The 16,633-nt window shown below is 46.5% G+C and overlaps 1 protein-coding gene across 1 annotated transcript in view; it reads right to left on the minus strand.

Annotated features, from left to right (window-relative positions):
* Positions 1-5,001: 5,001 nt before the first annotated feature.
* KLHL3 (kelch like family member 3) overlaps positions 5,002-16,633 on the minus strand; it is a 124,951-nt gene continuing 113,319 nt past the window's right edge. Inside the window, exons 13-15 of the mRNA XM_055554606.1 lie at positions 16,245-16,385; positions 13,725-13,868; positions 5,002-9,584 (exon numbers count right to left, since the gene is read on the minus strand). Coding sequence (XP_055410581.1) covers positions 9,556-9,584; positions 13,725-13,868; positions 16,245-16,385 — 314 coding nt within the window. The 3' untranslated portion in view covers positions 5,002-9,555. The remainder of the gene's footprint in view (positions 9,585-13,724; positions 13,869-16,244; positions 16,386-16,633) is intronic.

Below are 16,633 nucleotides of genomic sequence, written 5' to 3' on the forward strand. Positions count from 1 at the left end.
TTTATGGCACTGCACACAGGGGTCATTCTTGAGATAAAGGTCTTAATCTTGCAGCTGACAGGCCTCCTCAATCAGAGCTTCAGGAAAGCATCCTTGACTGATAAATGAGCTGTCCCTAAAGCCTCGGTGACAGGCTCTTAAAGGTCTCCATGGTTCAGAATGTCTCCTTCGTTCAGAATGTCTCCTTCATCCTGCAAGAGGCATATTCACCCTCAATGCCAACACAGCAAGGCAGACAGCTGAGTGAAGCGGGAGAGGGGGCCTTCCCCACTCAGCCCTGCCCCAGAGCCCCTGCTCTGCACCCCCTCAGCAGATGCTGAACACACATGGAGCACCACTGCGCTTCACTGACAAGGGTGCTGCACATGCTGAGTGTCCAGCCAAGATAATTGCCGGACAATGGACCAAAAGGACATAGGCTTTGGATCCAAGGAGACTGACCATTGGAGCAGGAGCCATATGGCACTTGGTTAACAGGAGCTTTGACTGTGGCCAACACTGCCAATTATCTACCCAATGTCCATTCTACCCTTCTTTCTCCCAGGCAGAACTCTGAGTTTGATTGGAATGGCAATGTGCCCAGTTAAAAGCATTCACCTCCCCTGACTCTCCTGCAGCTGCAGGCGCTATGAAGAACACTATCAGGAGTTTCTGGAAAGACTTTACTTTCCTTTTACGAGTACTGTACCTTCTACCTCCCCTTCTCTTTTTTCATGCCTTTTGCAGATATGAAAAGAACTATGAAGCCCCTATCTTACAACACGCTAAGGATGGAAGAGCAGAAAGGCAGAAGGACCTGGGATCCCAATGACACCATGGAACTGCTTATGCCAGCCCTGGAACTCCTATCTCTGGACTTGTGGTTCTCAGGGCGGGGGGAGGGGGAACCCACTCTTTGGTTAAAGCCACTATTGTGATTTTGTTGTTACAGTGAGCCAAACACAGTCTTGGGTGATAAAGTCCAAGCTTTAACTGATTCAGAATTTGAAAGAGTTGCTTCACCTGTTTCTAGCCTCATTTCCCCTATCTGCATAAAGAGAACAATGAGAGTAATAATTGCTGCTGCTGCTAAGTCACTTCAGTTGTGTCCAACTCTGTGCGACCCCATAGATGGCACCCCACCAGGCTCTGCCATCCCTGGGATTCTCCAGGCAAGAACACTGGAGTGGGTTAAATCACCCACTATGTGCAGGCACCAAGCAGTGTTTCAAATTCCCCACCCACTGCACTGAGAAAGTGACCACTGTATATAATGGGCAGAGACACATTGCCCAAAATAATACCTGCTGTGGCCACTTCATTGGGCCTTTTTTGAGAATCCAATGAGACCACATTTGAAATTCCTTAGGAATAAAGGGTTACACAGGTGCCTACTAAATCCCATGTTCTGTGCAGTCAGTGGGATCAAATCCAGGGAGATGCTCTGCTCCTGGAGCAGGAAGTAAACTCATGAGACAAGCCCCCATCACCATCCAGAGGAAAGGAGAAAACAAAAGGAGTTGAAACAACAGTTGCGCCAAACAGAAGCCACGTGACTGCCGGGTGAAAGCAGGCCCTGTCTGCATTGTCTCCCTTGGGGGCCTCCTTCAGAAGCTAAGCCCTGGGTGCATCCCCAGCCCACACAAGACTCAGGGTAGAGAGCTTCATCCTCTCTTCTGTCTATCTCCCCTCCATCGTACCTGGTCCGGTGACCACACGCAGTGAGGATGCTCTCTGTGCTGTCACTGCAGAAACTGGGTTTCTCATTCCAGAGGCTGCTCTGCCAGGCCCAGTCTCCCTGGAACCTTGAGTGACTGCCTTCTGTTTCAGGGCCTTTTCATGTAACCTTCTGCAAAAGCTCACAAAACTGGTACTACCATCTGTATCTTATAGTTGAGGGCACTGCAGCTAACAGGCAAAGAGACTGGCTCTAAACCACAAGACCACCTGACCAAGATCACATTTGAACTCATGTCTCCAGACTCAGAAGCTTCTGATATGAAGCTCTAAACTGACGTGTCTCCTGTCACTTTAAGAAATGATGCTGGCTCTGTCTGGCTTGCCTATGTATTTCTATACAAATGGCATCTCCTTGGGCAGCGTGCATGCATCTCGTTCATTGTGTTTCTGTTTCCCTCTGTTTCTATCTTTGTGTGTCTCAGTCTCTCTCTTGGTCTCTATCTCTCTTCCTTTGTGTGAATCTTACACCCTTTCCCTAGGTCTCTATGAGCTTGTCTTTCTCTGGGTGAGCATGTTTCTCTGCCCACCCCCGACTAGCACACTATACTGTAGCAGTTTACCAACTGTGTCCCTTACACAACTCCAACCTCCAGTCCTCAGGGACCTCCTGCTTTGTTGGCAGTTGTATGTCAAGTAGCCAACACAATGTGCTGAATGTATTTCTGTTGAATGAATAAATGTTTGCAGAACATATTGTGAAAGGAGAATGAAAGATCCCCCACACTGGGAAAGATGGGGTGGGGGTGGTCTCTCTCAGAGGCAGCTGGGAACTGAGAAGGGGAAGGGAAGGAAAACAGAGAAGGAAAGAGGTCTAAAGTCAACTTTTCCAGTCCTTATAAAACTCACAGTTAGAAGATTCACCAAACAGTCTTGATCATGCATGTGTTTGGCAGGGCCCAGGGGCCTAAGAGCTTAAATACACGTGCAGCAGGGTCATCCAAAACTACTTCCATGGAAGATATGGGTTCAGACCCTAGCTCCCCACTCTAGCTTGGCCTCTCTGAGTTTCATCTCCTCCCCAATCAGGTGGGAGCAAGAACAAGACCCTGCAAGTAGAGTAAATGTTCCTAAGGACACAAGAGCCCTCTGTTTACAGATAAGGAACTGAGTCCCAGAGAGGGGGAAGAGGTTCCATGCAGGCCACGCAGCCACCTGCAGGGACTCCCCCAGCCCTTGCAGGGGTTCCTCCCATCTGCAGCTAGTGAAGGACACAGACAGCTGAGGGAGCATCTGGAACAAGCCTTGAAGCTGGAGTGACCACAGGGCAGGAATCTCAGAAAGACCAGGCCTGCCATGACAGGAGCACCTACCTCTCCTCTCTCCTAACCCAGAGAGGGTGGTGGCCCTCAAGCCTGCAGTCACTGCCTTTTCTCAGTCCCAGAGCCTCCTCAGGTACAGGTGGGAAGGCATGGCCCTGTAGCCTCTCTGGACCCCTGGGGTACCTGGCTCTGCCACAGGAGCTCAGGCCAGTCTACAGCTCCAAGCCCCGGGCTCCTCTTCTGCAAACACAGAGGCTGACTAGAAGATGTCCAGAGTCCCAGCCAGATGCCCCCCCTCCATAGGCCTTGATATAGAACTTTATAGGGAAGTTGCCTGGGCAGAAAGGAGTGGTCAGTAGGAGACGCAGGCCACTCCGTGAAAATCTCAGGAGGCAGTCAGAAACAACAGATTTTGTATTAAAATAAACTAGCTAGGTAGGGTCAAAAGACCCTATTTGTAAATTGTAGAAGAATAAGTTGGTAGAAAAGCTACCAAATATGATTTCACTCTGGAACTTCTGGGTAAGAAGAAACCAGGTCAAAGGGTCAACGGGAGGGAAAGGTGTGTGTGCTCCAACTAGCAGCCATTTGCTCATCTGTCCCTCCCCAGGATCCTCTCAGCGGGGGTGACAAGGCCGAGGAGTGGTTCCACGGCAGGCTGGCACATGGCTCTGCCTCCCTGATGGCCCTGGAGGACCGGATGTTGGCAACTTCCTCACTCTAGGAGGCTCACATAAGGTACAGCCCACTGGGATCAAGGATGCCACAGCTCCACAAGCAGCCTAGCAGAAGGGCAGGTCTGCATCACTTCTCAAGGTTCTGTCTGACTGCAGGCCACTTAACTAGCCCCTGCGATCCTGTGACTTGAGCGTCACTCCTCTCTATGAGGTGCTGTGGGCATTAAAGCCCAGGACCTGCTGCTGAGCAAATGTGCAATAAATGCTTGCCACTATGATGATGGAAACAAGCACATCCTAAGCCCTCTTCTCAGCCTGATTCTCAAACTCAGTTGTGGACCAAAATAGCTTCCATCTGGGTCTGAGCCCCGGCTCACTTATAACACACCCTCAGACAACTAGATTCACCTCTCTAGGCTTCTGTCCAAGGATGGATACAACCAATAGTGGCTACTGCCATTGTCACCACAGTGACAAATGGGATTCTTCGCCATTAATGTAACACTGGGACATTGTTGGTCCAAATGACTGAAAACTTGGGCTGCAGTATTTTTCTTGAGCCAGGTTTGTACTTCCCCAGGGAGCCCTGGGGCCTTCCTCTCCTTGGTGCTTCTCAGCACACCCTCCTCCCCTCCTCACAGCTGGAGCGAGAAGACTAAGGACACAGGCTCGGGAGAGTGACCAATATCCTGCAGCGCGGCTACCTCAGGCGGTGGTCTAGCTCCTCTGCATCTCACATCTTTATCTGTAAAATGAAGATAATAGTAGTAACTCAGAAGACCATGATAAGGATTAAATGTGTGGATAAAAGCAAAGTACTTAGAAAAGTGCTGGCACATAGCAAATACTCAGTAAATGTTAGCTATGACTATTATTTCATGTGTTTTGATATTTTATAAGTCAACATATTTAATAAACAGCTGTGTATCTCTGATAAAATATATTTGCATTTTTAATGATTTAAACATAACAAAATATCTATACAATCTCTAGTTCTTGTAACAAACTTTTTAAAAAAAACCCACTGTTTATTTATAGCCAAATCTCTGCTTCCTCCTCTGGTGCCTGACACCATTTCACTCACCTCTCAGTGATCACCAGGCAGTTGTCCACATACCCACTGAGGGGACTGGCCTCTCTGGGCCTCACTGAAGAGCTCCATAGATTTGGCACTGTGCCAGACAATAGACACCAAAGAAACCCAGACTCTGTCCAATACATCTTGAAGAAAAAATATTTTTTAACTAAAAGCACGCAGGAGTGGGTCTGTCCTTCATGTCTGAGACAGGGTAGAGAGGCTGGGTGACAGAAATAAAATACTGAGAAAGGTTCTCACAGTTCAGCTTTTATTAAAATTAAAGGAACATAAATTACAGGAAACTAGAACATGAGTCCTGTTAAAAGAATACATATGAGGAACTGTTTTCCTCAGCTAGCACTGTAACCGATGGAGCAGGTGACAAGGGTTCTTTCATAAGCTCTGTGGTTCCTACCATCCAAGCAGAGAACACCCGATCAAGGACCTGACTCATGCAGTGTGGTGTACAGGGCGTCAGGGATCAAGTCTGCCTGCCAATGGACAGCTACACGGACACAGCACCCACACAGACATACAGATTCAGTGCCTTGAATTTGCTTTCAAAGAAAGTATTTTACACATTATGTACGAATTAAACAAGAAGTCCAACAAAGGTTCTTATTGCCACTGAAAAGGGGATAAAATAATTTGAAATCTCATAACCAAAGGTGAGAACGTAGCACTGGAGCACTTTGTTGCTCCAAATGCTCCAGTCCCATGCATTACTGCCTTGGCCAATGCTGAATCTGTAAGTCACGAGCCCCATGACAAGGGGTGCGCAGGGGCTCTGAGGTTGTGATTATCCACTACGGAAGAGACCTCTGACACTCCCAAATGTCAGAGGTGCCGCGAGCTCTCCTGCTTGGTCAATAGATACACAGCATGGCTGAACATGAGGGGCTTAGGACTCTAAATAGTGCAAAAACTTTAAAAAAAAATACATTCTAACCTCCTCGCCTCTCTAGGCAAATAGAAAAACTCCAGCTAATTGGATTAGGAGTTTGCTCAGCTTCCCAACTTGATCCACCAAGGTACGAATGGGGAGCACAGAGGCAAGTCAAATGGCACCTGTCCCAAAAATAATAAAGATTCTTTAAATGAGACTAATTGGCAGATAAATACACAAAATAGAGCCTGGAGTGTAGACACAGCTCAAGAGACAAGTAAGTTGTAAGTATAGTATGAACATCTGCAAAGCACATGCTGATCACATTCTTAGCAGGGTCCATGACCACTCTTTTCAAGTTCCTTGACAAGATGCTTTCTCAAGAGACATACATCATCCAGCAGCAAAGGGCTTAGGCCTGAAGCTCTGAAGAACAAGGATATAGGAAAGAATGAAGACTAGTCAACTGGACCTAGAACCTCCTTGGAGTATATGCTGAAGGGCAGGCCTTTCCCTGGGCTTCTCCATGCCAAACTCCAGGCCAGACTGTGAGAGATGCCAGGAGATGGGCCAACCAGACTCACCCTGCCTCACTCCTGCCGAAAGCCTGCCTCCAGAAAAAGCAGACAGGCATCATAGATGGGTAAGTGCTGCGTTAGGCTTAATGTTAAACCCTGAACAACTAAAAAAACACCAGTGATTTATGAGTTTTTTAGCAATCTCCCTTGCATGTGTTGTAAGAAAGAAGCCTCCAAGTCAGCCTGAAGCTACTGAAAAATCAGTTTGGGTAAGGTGAGAAACAAAGGGAAAATACCTACAGGCATGAATGATGTTCGAGTGAATGGCACAATAGAACATAACATTTCATTATCATGGATAATAAGAAGCAATTCAAATATTGTGAAAAATTATTTTATAAAAATATCTACATTAAAATTTTAGCCTGAAAGCTATAGCTTCAGTTTTATAAAAAGGCAATCTTTGAAAGCATCTGGCTCAGGAAGATACAAACATTACACAACAGATATCAAAGTAAGACAGCTCAGAAAGCATCTTAGGGGATATTGCAACTGGTTTGTCACAAAAAGAATTAAGTATTCTTATTGCATAGCAGAAAATGAGGTCACTTTCATTTGCATAATACTGCAACTTTTTAGATGGAGAGATGCCATTGGGTACTTAAGAGAAATAACTTTGGAATTCAGTCTGACTTCTCTGTTGTCCAAATCAGTATCCAAGCAGAGTCTAAGCTGCTTCTAACCTTGGGCTGCAATTCCATTTCATCACTGTGATCAGACTTCAGATACACCACTGGCAAAGCTGCATTCACAAGCAGTTGTGGCAGTCAGAATAGGGGTATGGGGGGCTCACCTACCACATGAAAGCACAGACTTGAAAATAAGTCTGTTGTGCCCACTGTAGGGAGAAAATCATATGGTGGTAAAGGGAGAGCTGGTTTTGGATGGCATCTGCGGGCAGATACAGCACATTGGCTTTTTGGTGATGATGTACCAGTGTTCTAGTCCCCATGAGAAAGGACGCATGGAGGTGAGATGAACACAGCCTCAGAACACTGCCAACAGGGGCAGCACTTCCTGGGCAGGAAGACGTAAGAAGGGGCCACAGCAAAAACCCAAAAGCAGAAAACACGCTGGCTAGCTCTCATGGAGGGGACCCTCTCTGGGAAGATGACCATGAACAGTAGCCTCCCCTACACAAGCATGATAAGCATGAAAGTTCAGCTTCTAAGTGTTGGGGGGTACTTCACGTTTCATCTGAAATCAGGAGCTGTGTGACGGCACGCATCAGACCCCAACCCCCAACCTTATCACCAACACACATGCACACACACACACACTCACACACAAACCCTGAAACAAAGTCCCAAACCTTCCTCAGAGAGGGAGGAGAACAACATTTGGAACAGAAAGCACATTTCTTCAGCTTCTGATCCAGAGTCAGGCAGAGCTCTGAAACCACAGCCACCTCCATGCCAGGTAAGGGCAGAAAACCCAGCTAACAGCATGTCTTAATCTCTTTGGATCTTTGGAACTGTTCTTCCAGGTCCATCAAAGCTGGATATTTCAGCCCCTTTCCAAGGCTGCTAAAGACCCTGGGTGCTTTGGTGTTCTCCAAACATCTCACTGATATAATATTCTGCTCAACATCGGAAGATGTTTCCCCCTCAAGAGAGTTGAGTGGTTCGTGCACAATAAATATACAGTAAATACACAGAGTGGCCAACTCGCTAGGGAGAGTCCTGGGTTTCTAACTTGGGGTGAAGTGGGAAGAATGCCAGCCTCCTGCAAAATCTGCTTGGAATGGGCCCAGTTGTATCAGAAGTCCAATGTCAGGGTTCATAAAGCTCCTTGGCTCCCTAAGGGTGGACCCTGACAACAGGGAGGGTAAATCCCAGTCCCCAAGTTGTGAGGCTGCTCCAGACATAAGATCTCCCCTCCTTATGCTGGAAATTCCAATATAAGCAACTTGCTAGTTCAGGAGCAGTACAGCTTTAAGGTTCTTCTTTTTTTTTAAAAATGCAAGTGAGTCTGTGCACCCTCCAATACCCCTCTCCAGATGCCTGAAGTTCTGTCATTAATCATTTTTACCTGTGAATTTGCAAACCTTTCATCAAGCTCCTCTCTCAAAATGCAAGTATTCCTGAGAGACATCACACACCCAGGGCCTAGCACCATGTCTCCCCTCATGGAAGCAAGGAGTGGGATTTCTGAGGGCTGGAGAGACGGTATAGGCCTGGAATGCGGGAGAGGACAAGGGTGTCAGACAGACTAGGACCTTCATCACAGACTGCTGATGGCCAGGGCCAGCCAGTACACCCCTTTAAAGTCATCCGTGTCCATTTGAATCACACATGAGTCCATCCAGTGCAAGGAAAAACCTATCTTTAGGTTTGGAGGTAGGGTGACCTTTTACTTCACCACCAAACCAGAACACTTAAGAGAGTAAAATGGGATGCTCTGAATAATTAAACCTGGATAATAAGTATAAACAGAGGCGTCCTATCCCAGGAAAACCCAGAAGCAGGGTCTTCTCCGAGACCGCTGTGGGCAAGGACCAAAGCCCTACCACTTGGTTTTGTTGCTTTTGTTTCCCATGTATTTTTTTCTCCAGTGTGTTTTTCAGTGCTTCACTGAAGAGCTGGTTTTCTCAGCTGAAGAGACACAAAATCTCCCAAACTTGGAATCCATTACATCAAAGACCAGGGGCCCAGAGACCAGGCAGTTCTGATGAGAACTTCTGGGAGAAGAGGTAAAGGAAGAGCACCCAGCCGAGGGGCTGGAGAACCCACGGTCCTAGTTCTAGTGCACAGAGGACACGGGGCAGCTTCAGGAGGGCCCCACTCTTCTGCAGACAGTGCCAGTGGTCTAGGCCAGTACATGGGCCTGGTCATTTCCGGACATTCCTGGTGTGTCCAACTGCACTTCCAGTAGACAGCAGCTTCCATAGTCGCAAGGTCCCCATGGGCCGATCCAGAAGAGACGCTTCTGTGACTGGTTTTTTAGCATAGCAGAAGGATCAGTAGTACAGAAATGGAGTAGACCGTCATCATCCCCCAACTTAGTGAAGCAAAATGTTCTGCACACGCACATACACACACACACACACAAGTTCCAGCTTCTCTAATACCCCTATAGAAACACACACACACACACACACACACACACACACAGTGCTCAAAGGTGCAGCCAGAACTATCAGGAATCCACTGCTCAGGGCAGGGGACAAGACACCTCATGGAAGCCAGGGGTCAACCACTGTCTTCCCACCCAGACAATACTGCCAAGTTGGAGGAGGGCAGTTCCCGCCCCACTGCAGACTCTGGCAACGAGTGGCATCCAACCAGCGTGGTCCTGCTGTGCTGAGTCACAGGCAGCACCCCTCCCTTCCTCCACCTCCTGGCAGTGGGAGTTGGGGTCACAAGGGCTTGTGAATCACAGCAACACCTAAGATGAAAGGGGGAGAAAGTTACCATATTATTAATAGTTTCTGCAAACTTTTTCAGAGTCTCAAGGAGTTCATGAACAACATCCCAAGCCACAGTCAAGGGAAATGGGCATGACTTATACCCAAACACTGAAGGGCCTGTGGACTCAGGTTGTCAGCAGCCGCTGCTTCCTGCTGTAACAGCTAAGTCCCCACAAGATGCTTAAACATAAAGCACAGTCCCTCAACGCCACAGATGAGAGGTCTCACCTTGCATCATCACACCAACTCATCTCATACTGTAATGACTCCTCTTTCCAGCACTCAGCACCCTCACTGGAAACCTCACAGCTCTAAGTTTGTATCACTTTAAGAGAAGTGATGAGTGATTCATGCCCCCTTTTAGCAGACATGGAAATGAACTGGAAAGAACAATGGACTGACTTCATGGCAGCAAGAACAAGTTAATTCCCATCCTAGCTCTGCCACCACTCAAGCTGCATTGTGGCTTCAGATAAGTCCATGTACCTCTTTAGGCTCCGTTCCCATGTATTTAAGGTCATCTAACTGAATGTGAAAGTCGCTCAGTTGTGTCTGACTCTTTGCAACCCCATGGAATTCTCCAGGCCAGAATACTGGAGTGGGTAGCCTTTCCCTTCTCCAGGGGATTTTCCCAAGCCAGGGGTCGAACCCAGGTCTCCCACATTGCAGACGGATTCTTTACCAGCTGAGCCACAAGGAAAGCCCAAGAATATTGGAGTGGGTAGCCTAATCTTTCTCCAGTGGATCTTCCCAACCCAGGAATTGAACTGGGGTCTCCTGCTTTGCAGGCAGATTCTTTACTAACTGAGCTATCAACGGAAGCCCATCTAACTGAAAGATCCCTCCAATGCTAAATTCTACGCGTGGATAAACATTCCAAATATGTCTGTATGTGTTATTGTTTTAGCCAAGTTGAACCACACTCAACAGCTAACTTATGAGCCTAAAATCTTACGTGTAATGGGCTGCAGCTGTGCAGCAGACATTTGCAGGCTGATTCACCCAACACCCCTTCTACTTGCTGTCCTCTGCTACTGAGAGTAGCAAGTTTCGAGCTCAGGTTCCCAGACTTCCTTGCAGCTGGAGGTGCTGCAATCCTGGCCCATGCAATTGTAAATACAAGTCTGCCAGTACTGCAGCTTTGGCTTTCTCCCTTGACCTGCCGGAAGAAGCTCACGTAAGGTGCAAGGGGCAGCAGGAGCTATTCATAAAGCTGGCAGAACAGAAAAGACAGGAGGAACCTGATTCTTCAATAACAGTCTGAACCTCCAGGCTAGCCAGGGACTCCTTTCTGCCTGGGACAAATACATACATACAAATAAGATACTTCCTTATTTAAGCAAGTATCTGACAGGTTTTCTGGTACCTGCAGCTGAACCAAATTCTAACTTACAGGTAAGGTGTAACTAGGAGCCTTACTTTAACATATTCCCATGACTAGACTATCAAATCTGGTTGAAAATAAGATTGAGAGAACATTGCTAAAAGAAAGCCCAGGACACCCAAATGGTGAGATTCTGTTGAGACACGCACTTCATGTCAATATCTGGATAAAGGTTCAGACAGAAAAGATCAGAGGTGGCAGAATCCAAGTCCTCAGACCCAGATGTGCTATCTGCCTTTCAGAACATCCTGCCTGCACCTGAGGCTCCTCCTTCTCAAGGCAGCATTTCTTTAAAAAGCAGGCTCCTGTACTGCTTTTTATATAAGCTTTCTGATTATAAAATAAAATATTCCCATTATGGAAATTTTAGATAACACAGAAGAACACCAAGAAAAAAAGATTAATCCCTACATACAAAGAGAATCACCATTCTCTTTTTTGGAATATATCCTGACTTCTAATGATAGTCATAATCAGCCACTGAGTGGTTTCTACCTGCCAGACAGGCATTGTGCTAGGCGCTTTCCATATATTCTCACGTTTCATTCTCACAACAGCCCCAAGAGGCTTGATATGATTTTATTTTCATTTCACAAATGAGAAAACAGGGGTTCAATCAGACTGACTGACTTGCCCAGAGGCCCAGGGCTAGTGGCAAAGCTGGGACTTGAATTCAGATGTGACTCCAACATCCATTTCTGTAAGCAGGAGCTACTCCAACTCCCATGACCCAGGACTGCTCGACCGAGCTCACATGGTACATATATTTTGCATCATCCTTTTTTTAACCTAAAAGCCTGTCACAAACATATTCTCATATTAAAAACACGTCTGCTGTATAAATATTCCACAGCTTATTTAGCTATGTCCCTCACGTCCGACAATAAGTATTTCTCAGTTTTTTGCTATGATAAATAATGCTCCAATAAATAACTTTGTCCATAAATCTTTGCATGTCAGGCCATTTCCGTAGATTCTAAGATAACAGATTCACTCAGTCAATGGGTTTGAACATAAACTGCACATCTGCTCGTCTCCCTGCCACCTACTTTTGGAGTAAGCAAACAGTAAAGAAATGGACATGAAATACTCAGCACATACCCAAAACTCTAACCACTCACACCTGCACTTTTCCCTCTCATTAAGACTCACATGGAGCCAAGGGGGCATCGTTCACTGGCCTCCCTGCCTCATATAGGAAAATGCTCTGCACTTTTCACTTCAGCTTCGGAGAGAAAATGAGAGTGCTGGTTTTAATAAGTAACAGTGAGGACAGAATCACTCTAGGACCAAAATGCCCTGAAATTTTTTCTATTTAGTTGATAAAAATCCTCAATGAGGGAAAAAAAAAAAGGTAAAATAAATTCATTAATTGAAGCTTTGGGCAGACAGAACGCAATACAAAGCCCTTTGAGCCTGCACGGCATAGTCTTCCTTTGCACTAAGATCCAAACAAAATGAAATAAGGACCTTTCTAATATAAAATAGAATAAGAATACCATTGGAGTCATAGTGAATGATAATGGTCATAAAATACTTAGGACAATGACTGGCATATTGTATGTGCTCAATAAATAAATATTAGCTCTAACTCTTCCAGTTTCTGGAGAACCAGATACAAGGAGCTGAGCTACACAGATATATTTGCTTGTCTCCCTGGAGACCCTTGACTTCAGCCCCACCAACTCTGATCCTGTGCCCTACACCTCACCAAAACTGTCACACACACCCGCTACCATAGGCATTCTTCTGGCAGCCCAGTGGTTAAGACTCTGTGCTTCCTGTGCAAGGGGCATGGGTTCAATCCTTGGTCAGGGAACTGATTTCACACACTAAAAAAAAAAACTTCTACAGCAGCTTCTTTCCTCCCCACCTCCCTCCAGCCTCTTGCTTCACCCCCCAACCCTGAGTTATGGTAGCACAAAAGGCATGGGCTTAGGACTGGGTTTGAATTCTGACTCTGACACTTTTTTTAGTCACATGATCCTGGACAGATTATTTAAACATTCCAAACCTCAGTTTCATCATCTATAAAATGGAAGGATACAGTCTCATTCAACCAGAGGGTTGTTGAAAAGAATATCTTGTAGGTAAAGATTTATAAACAAAGTTATTTACTAGAGCATTATTTATCATAGCAAAAGAAGACTCTGAGAACTACTTAATGTCTGACATGAGGGGAAGTAGCTAAGCTGTGAAATAGTTACCATATCTAACACACTGCTTTGTGGTGCAGGGAGTGGGTACCTGGCAAAAAACAGCTATCTGTGTAGCTGTGACCCAGCCTTTAAGTTTAGGTAGGCTTTGTCTCCTCCAGGAAGTATTCCCTAACTCTGCCACTTCTCGCGTGTCATGTCCTAAAGCCTGTGTAGCACATTTCTTTTAGCACTTACATGTACATTATTGTGTATTTCCTGGTTTTGGAGGCTGGTCAGGAAGGGCAGTGAAATTCTAAAACCTCTTATGACAACTCAGATCAGTTGGAAGGGATGCCCTGGAACACTGTTAAGAAGAGTTCGGAGGCTACCTTCAATTTCACTGGGGAAATGAGTGTTAATTACAGGTATCTGCCGTGGGCACAGCATGAAGGAGTGGTGACATGTGACAATCATCTGCCATCCCTGGAGGAGGCACTTGGTCCCAAGTTAAGCAAACTGACCTGACCTGGGCCCCACCTGCCCCACCCCATCCCGGGCCCTAGTGTGGGGGTGCGGGTGGAGTGGCGCACACTGACCTGCATAGCTCCGCCCTGTGCTCATGTTGGTTGGCAGCAGCGTCCACTTGTCAGTGACAGGATTGTAGTACTCCACCGAAGCCAAGTTACAGGATCCATCATCCCCGCCAACCACATACAGGAGCCCATTCACTGCACAGACCCCTGGGAATCAAATAGAGGCCGGAGGAGGCATGAGAGCAGGAGCATGGAGAATGGGCGAAAGACAAGTCTAGATTGCCCTGGGGGCGCTCTTCCTTCCCTTTGTGGTAGCACAATAGATATTTGGCTCCTCAGGTTTAAGTCTGCTCAACGAATGAATACTCAACAGTCACTGGGCTCTGAGGAGCCCCCTTCCTAACAAGGTCATGTCTCTGACCAGGCAGCTTTCACAACGATGCAGGCCCACAGATGTTCCCTGCTCTGGCACGGAGCACCATAGGTACAGGCCCCGTTCTACTGCACAGGCACACAGGCCTCCCACGCTCAGTCTGAGCTAAGAAAGAAGACAGCTCAGGGGATCTCACCCACACTACTTCTACTCTGCTTAGTTCCCTGATAAGCCCTGTTTCATCAACACTGCGGGGCACTAATGGTTGTGCTTGTAATCGCTTCATACAACTGGTGTCTAAATCCACATACAGTTTTCAGGGAAAAGGCTTTCCACCCACCCTGATCTCAGAGGCAGCTGGTTTGGGGGCAAGGTCTCATGTAACAGGGACTCAAGAATAGGAAAATGTAAGTACTGCTCATTAAGACTTTAAAAGGCCACAGTCAAATATTCTGTGCTTTTTTTCAAAATAAGATTCAGGGATTATGTGCTCAGATGCTCAATCGGGTCCAACTCTTTACGACCCCATGGGCTTTAGCCCAGCAGGCTCCTCTGTCCATGGGGATTCTCCAGGCAAGAATACTGGAGTGAGTTACCATGCGCTCCTCCAGGGTATCTTCCCAACCCAGGGACTGAACCCAGGTTTCCTACATTGCAGGTGGATTCTTTACCATCTGAGCCACCAGGGAAGCTCAAGAATACCGGGGTGGGTAGCCTATCCCTTCTACAGGGGATCTTCCAGATCCAGGAATTGAACTGGGGTCTCTTGCATTGTAGATGGATTCTTTACCACCTGATCTACCAGGGAAGCCCAATTCAGGGGTGAGTGATACTCAGAAAGTAGTTATTACCAGTATTGGTGAACATACTCTCAAATACTGGTGAGCATAAAAGGCACCACTTTCCTGGGTGATGTCAAAAACACATATACTCCCTCTGAATCCAAGATTTCACTTCTGACCTTTTATTCTAAGAAATAATTTTAAATGTGTGCATTAATTAGCTATAAAGGCTATTTATAATAGCCAAAGCATTACTTACAGAAAAGATGGAAATGACCTAAATGTCCAATAGCAGCCTGGCTCTTTAAATTATGTTACAGCCATTTACAATAATATTATGTAAATAGGCTTAGTGTTATAATAAGATATTCATAAAAGATTGTAAAGTGGATCTAAAAAGGCAGGTTTTAATAAAGCAGTATTACAGCAAGATTCTATTTTTGTTATAAAAAATAGAAATATCTATATGCGAATGTGTGCTTACACATGCATTTACATCTAAACCTAATCCTTGCATTAGCTGCCTTGAAGGTTCTGTAATTCCTCATTCATGTGGCTCAAGGCCAAATGCCAGGTTATATCATAGCAGGCTTAGACAATGAGCAAATTAATAAACTCCCCTCTATTTACACTTTCAACAAGTCAGCTGCAAATGGGTTTAGCGAACAGGTAATTTGAGTATAAAGGAAATAAGTATGCCTAAAAGTCACCTGCTTGTATTTCCAGCCAGGGAAGTTGGGCTAAGCCAACACTTGGATACAGTGAGAAGGCATAAAGCAAGATATACCAACATAAGACATGACCCATAGGGCAAAGGTCTAAAAGGAAATGGTTTAATAGAGGTATCAGTCTCCAGGAACAAAACTCTAAACACTCTAAGGAAAATCATTCCTACAGGAAGGAAAAGGGGAGGCGAAGGGAAGGGAAGGAGAGACAGGAAATACAAACAAGAGAATAAGGAAAGTGGTCCTTTTGGAGAATGGATCACAAATCCTTTCATGGATGCCACTGAAAGGAAGGAAATCAGTTTCTGGGGGGAAGTGAGAGGTTCTCAGACATCGGCAAAGAAAAGATAGAACCAAGTGTCATTGTGTGGCCCTGTCCACACAGCTCTAGGCTTAGCTGCCCAACAAAGCCATTGGGCCTGGGCACACTGCTCCTCTGGGTCTGAGTCCATCCATGTGCAGTGAAAGTCCTCATGCTTCACTGGGAGGGAAGGAACCTTCTGCCTCTAAGAGGGGGCCCTCTGGCTAGCTTTGGGGGTTCCATGCTCTCTCTGCCCAGCAAATGGACACTCCCTGCTCAGGATACAAGCTCAGCCCCAGGCCACCGGAGCTCTCCGTTCTGCCTCTTTTAGGGCCAGTGTTTGCAAGGAGAAAACACCCACAACCTCCCCACAAGGAAAACAGGAAGGAGCCATCATATTACCTGCGTTGCGTCGGCACATGTTCATGTCTGCCACCTGCTTCCAGGTGTTTGTTCCAGGATCGTAAACCTCGACGCTCTTCCTCACCAAGGGCCCATCGTGCCCACCTGTGGCATACAGCTGCCCACTGAGGACCCCAACCCCTGAAAGGCAGAGCACAGAGTCCCAGCCTCAGGTTGGCTGCCATGACCAGAAACCAGGAGGCCTGGCACCCGTCCTGGACAGCCATCACTGGCAGGGTGACATGAGGAGTGCTATTTTGTCTCTCTAGAACGCAGGGTCCTCGTCTGTAAAACAAATATAACGACACCCTGCCTGCCTCATAAAATCGCCAACCAGAAAACCTCCAAATAGAAGGCAAATATGACCTCATTTCTATTTAAAGACACGT

This window comes from Bubalus kerabau, chromosome 1 (assembly GCF_029407905.1).
Source record: "Bubalus kerabau isolate K-KA32 ecotype Philippines breed swamp buffalo chromosome 1, PCC_UOA_SB_1v2, whole genome shotgun sequence".
Taxonomy (NCBI): domain Eukaryota; kingdom Metazoa; phylum Chordata; class Mammalia; order Artiodactyla; family Bovidae; genus Bubalus; species Bubalus kerabau.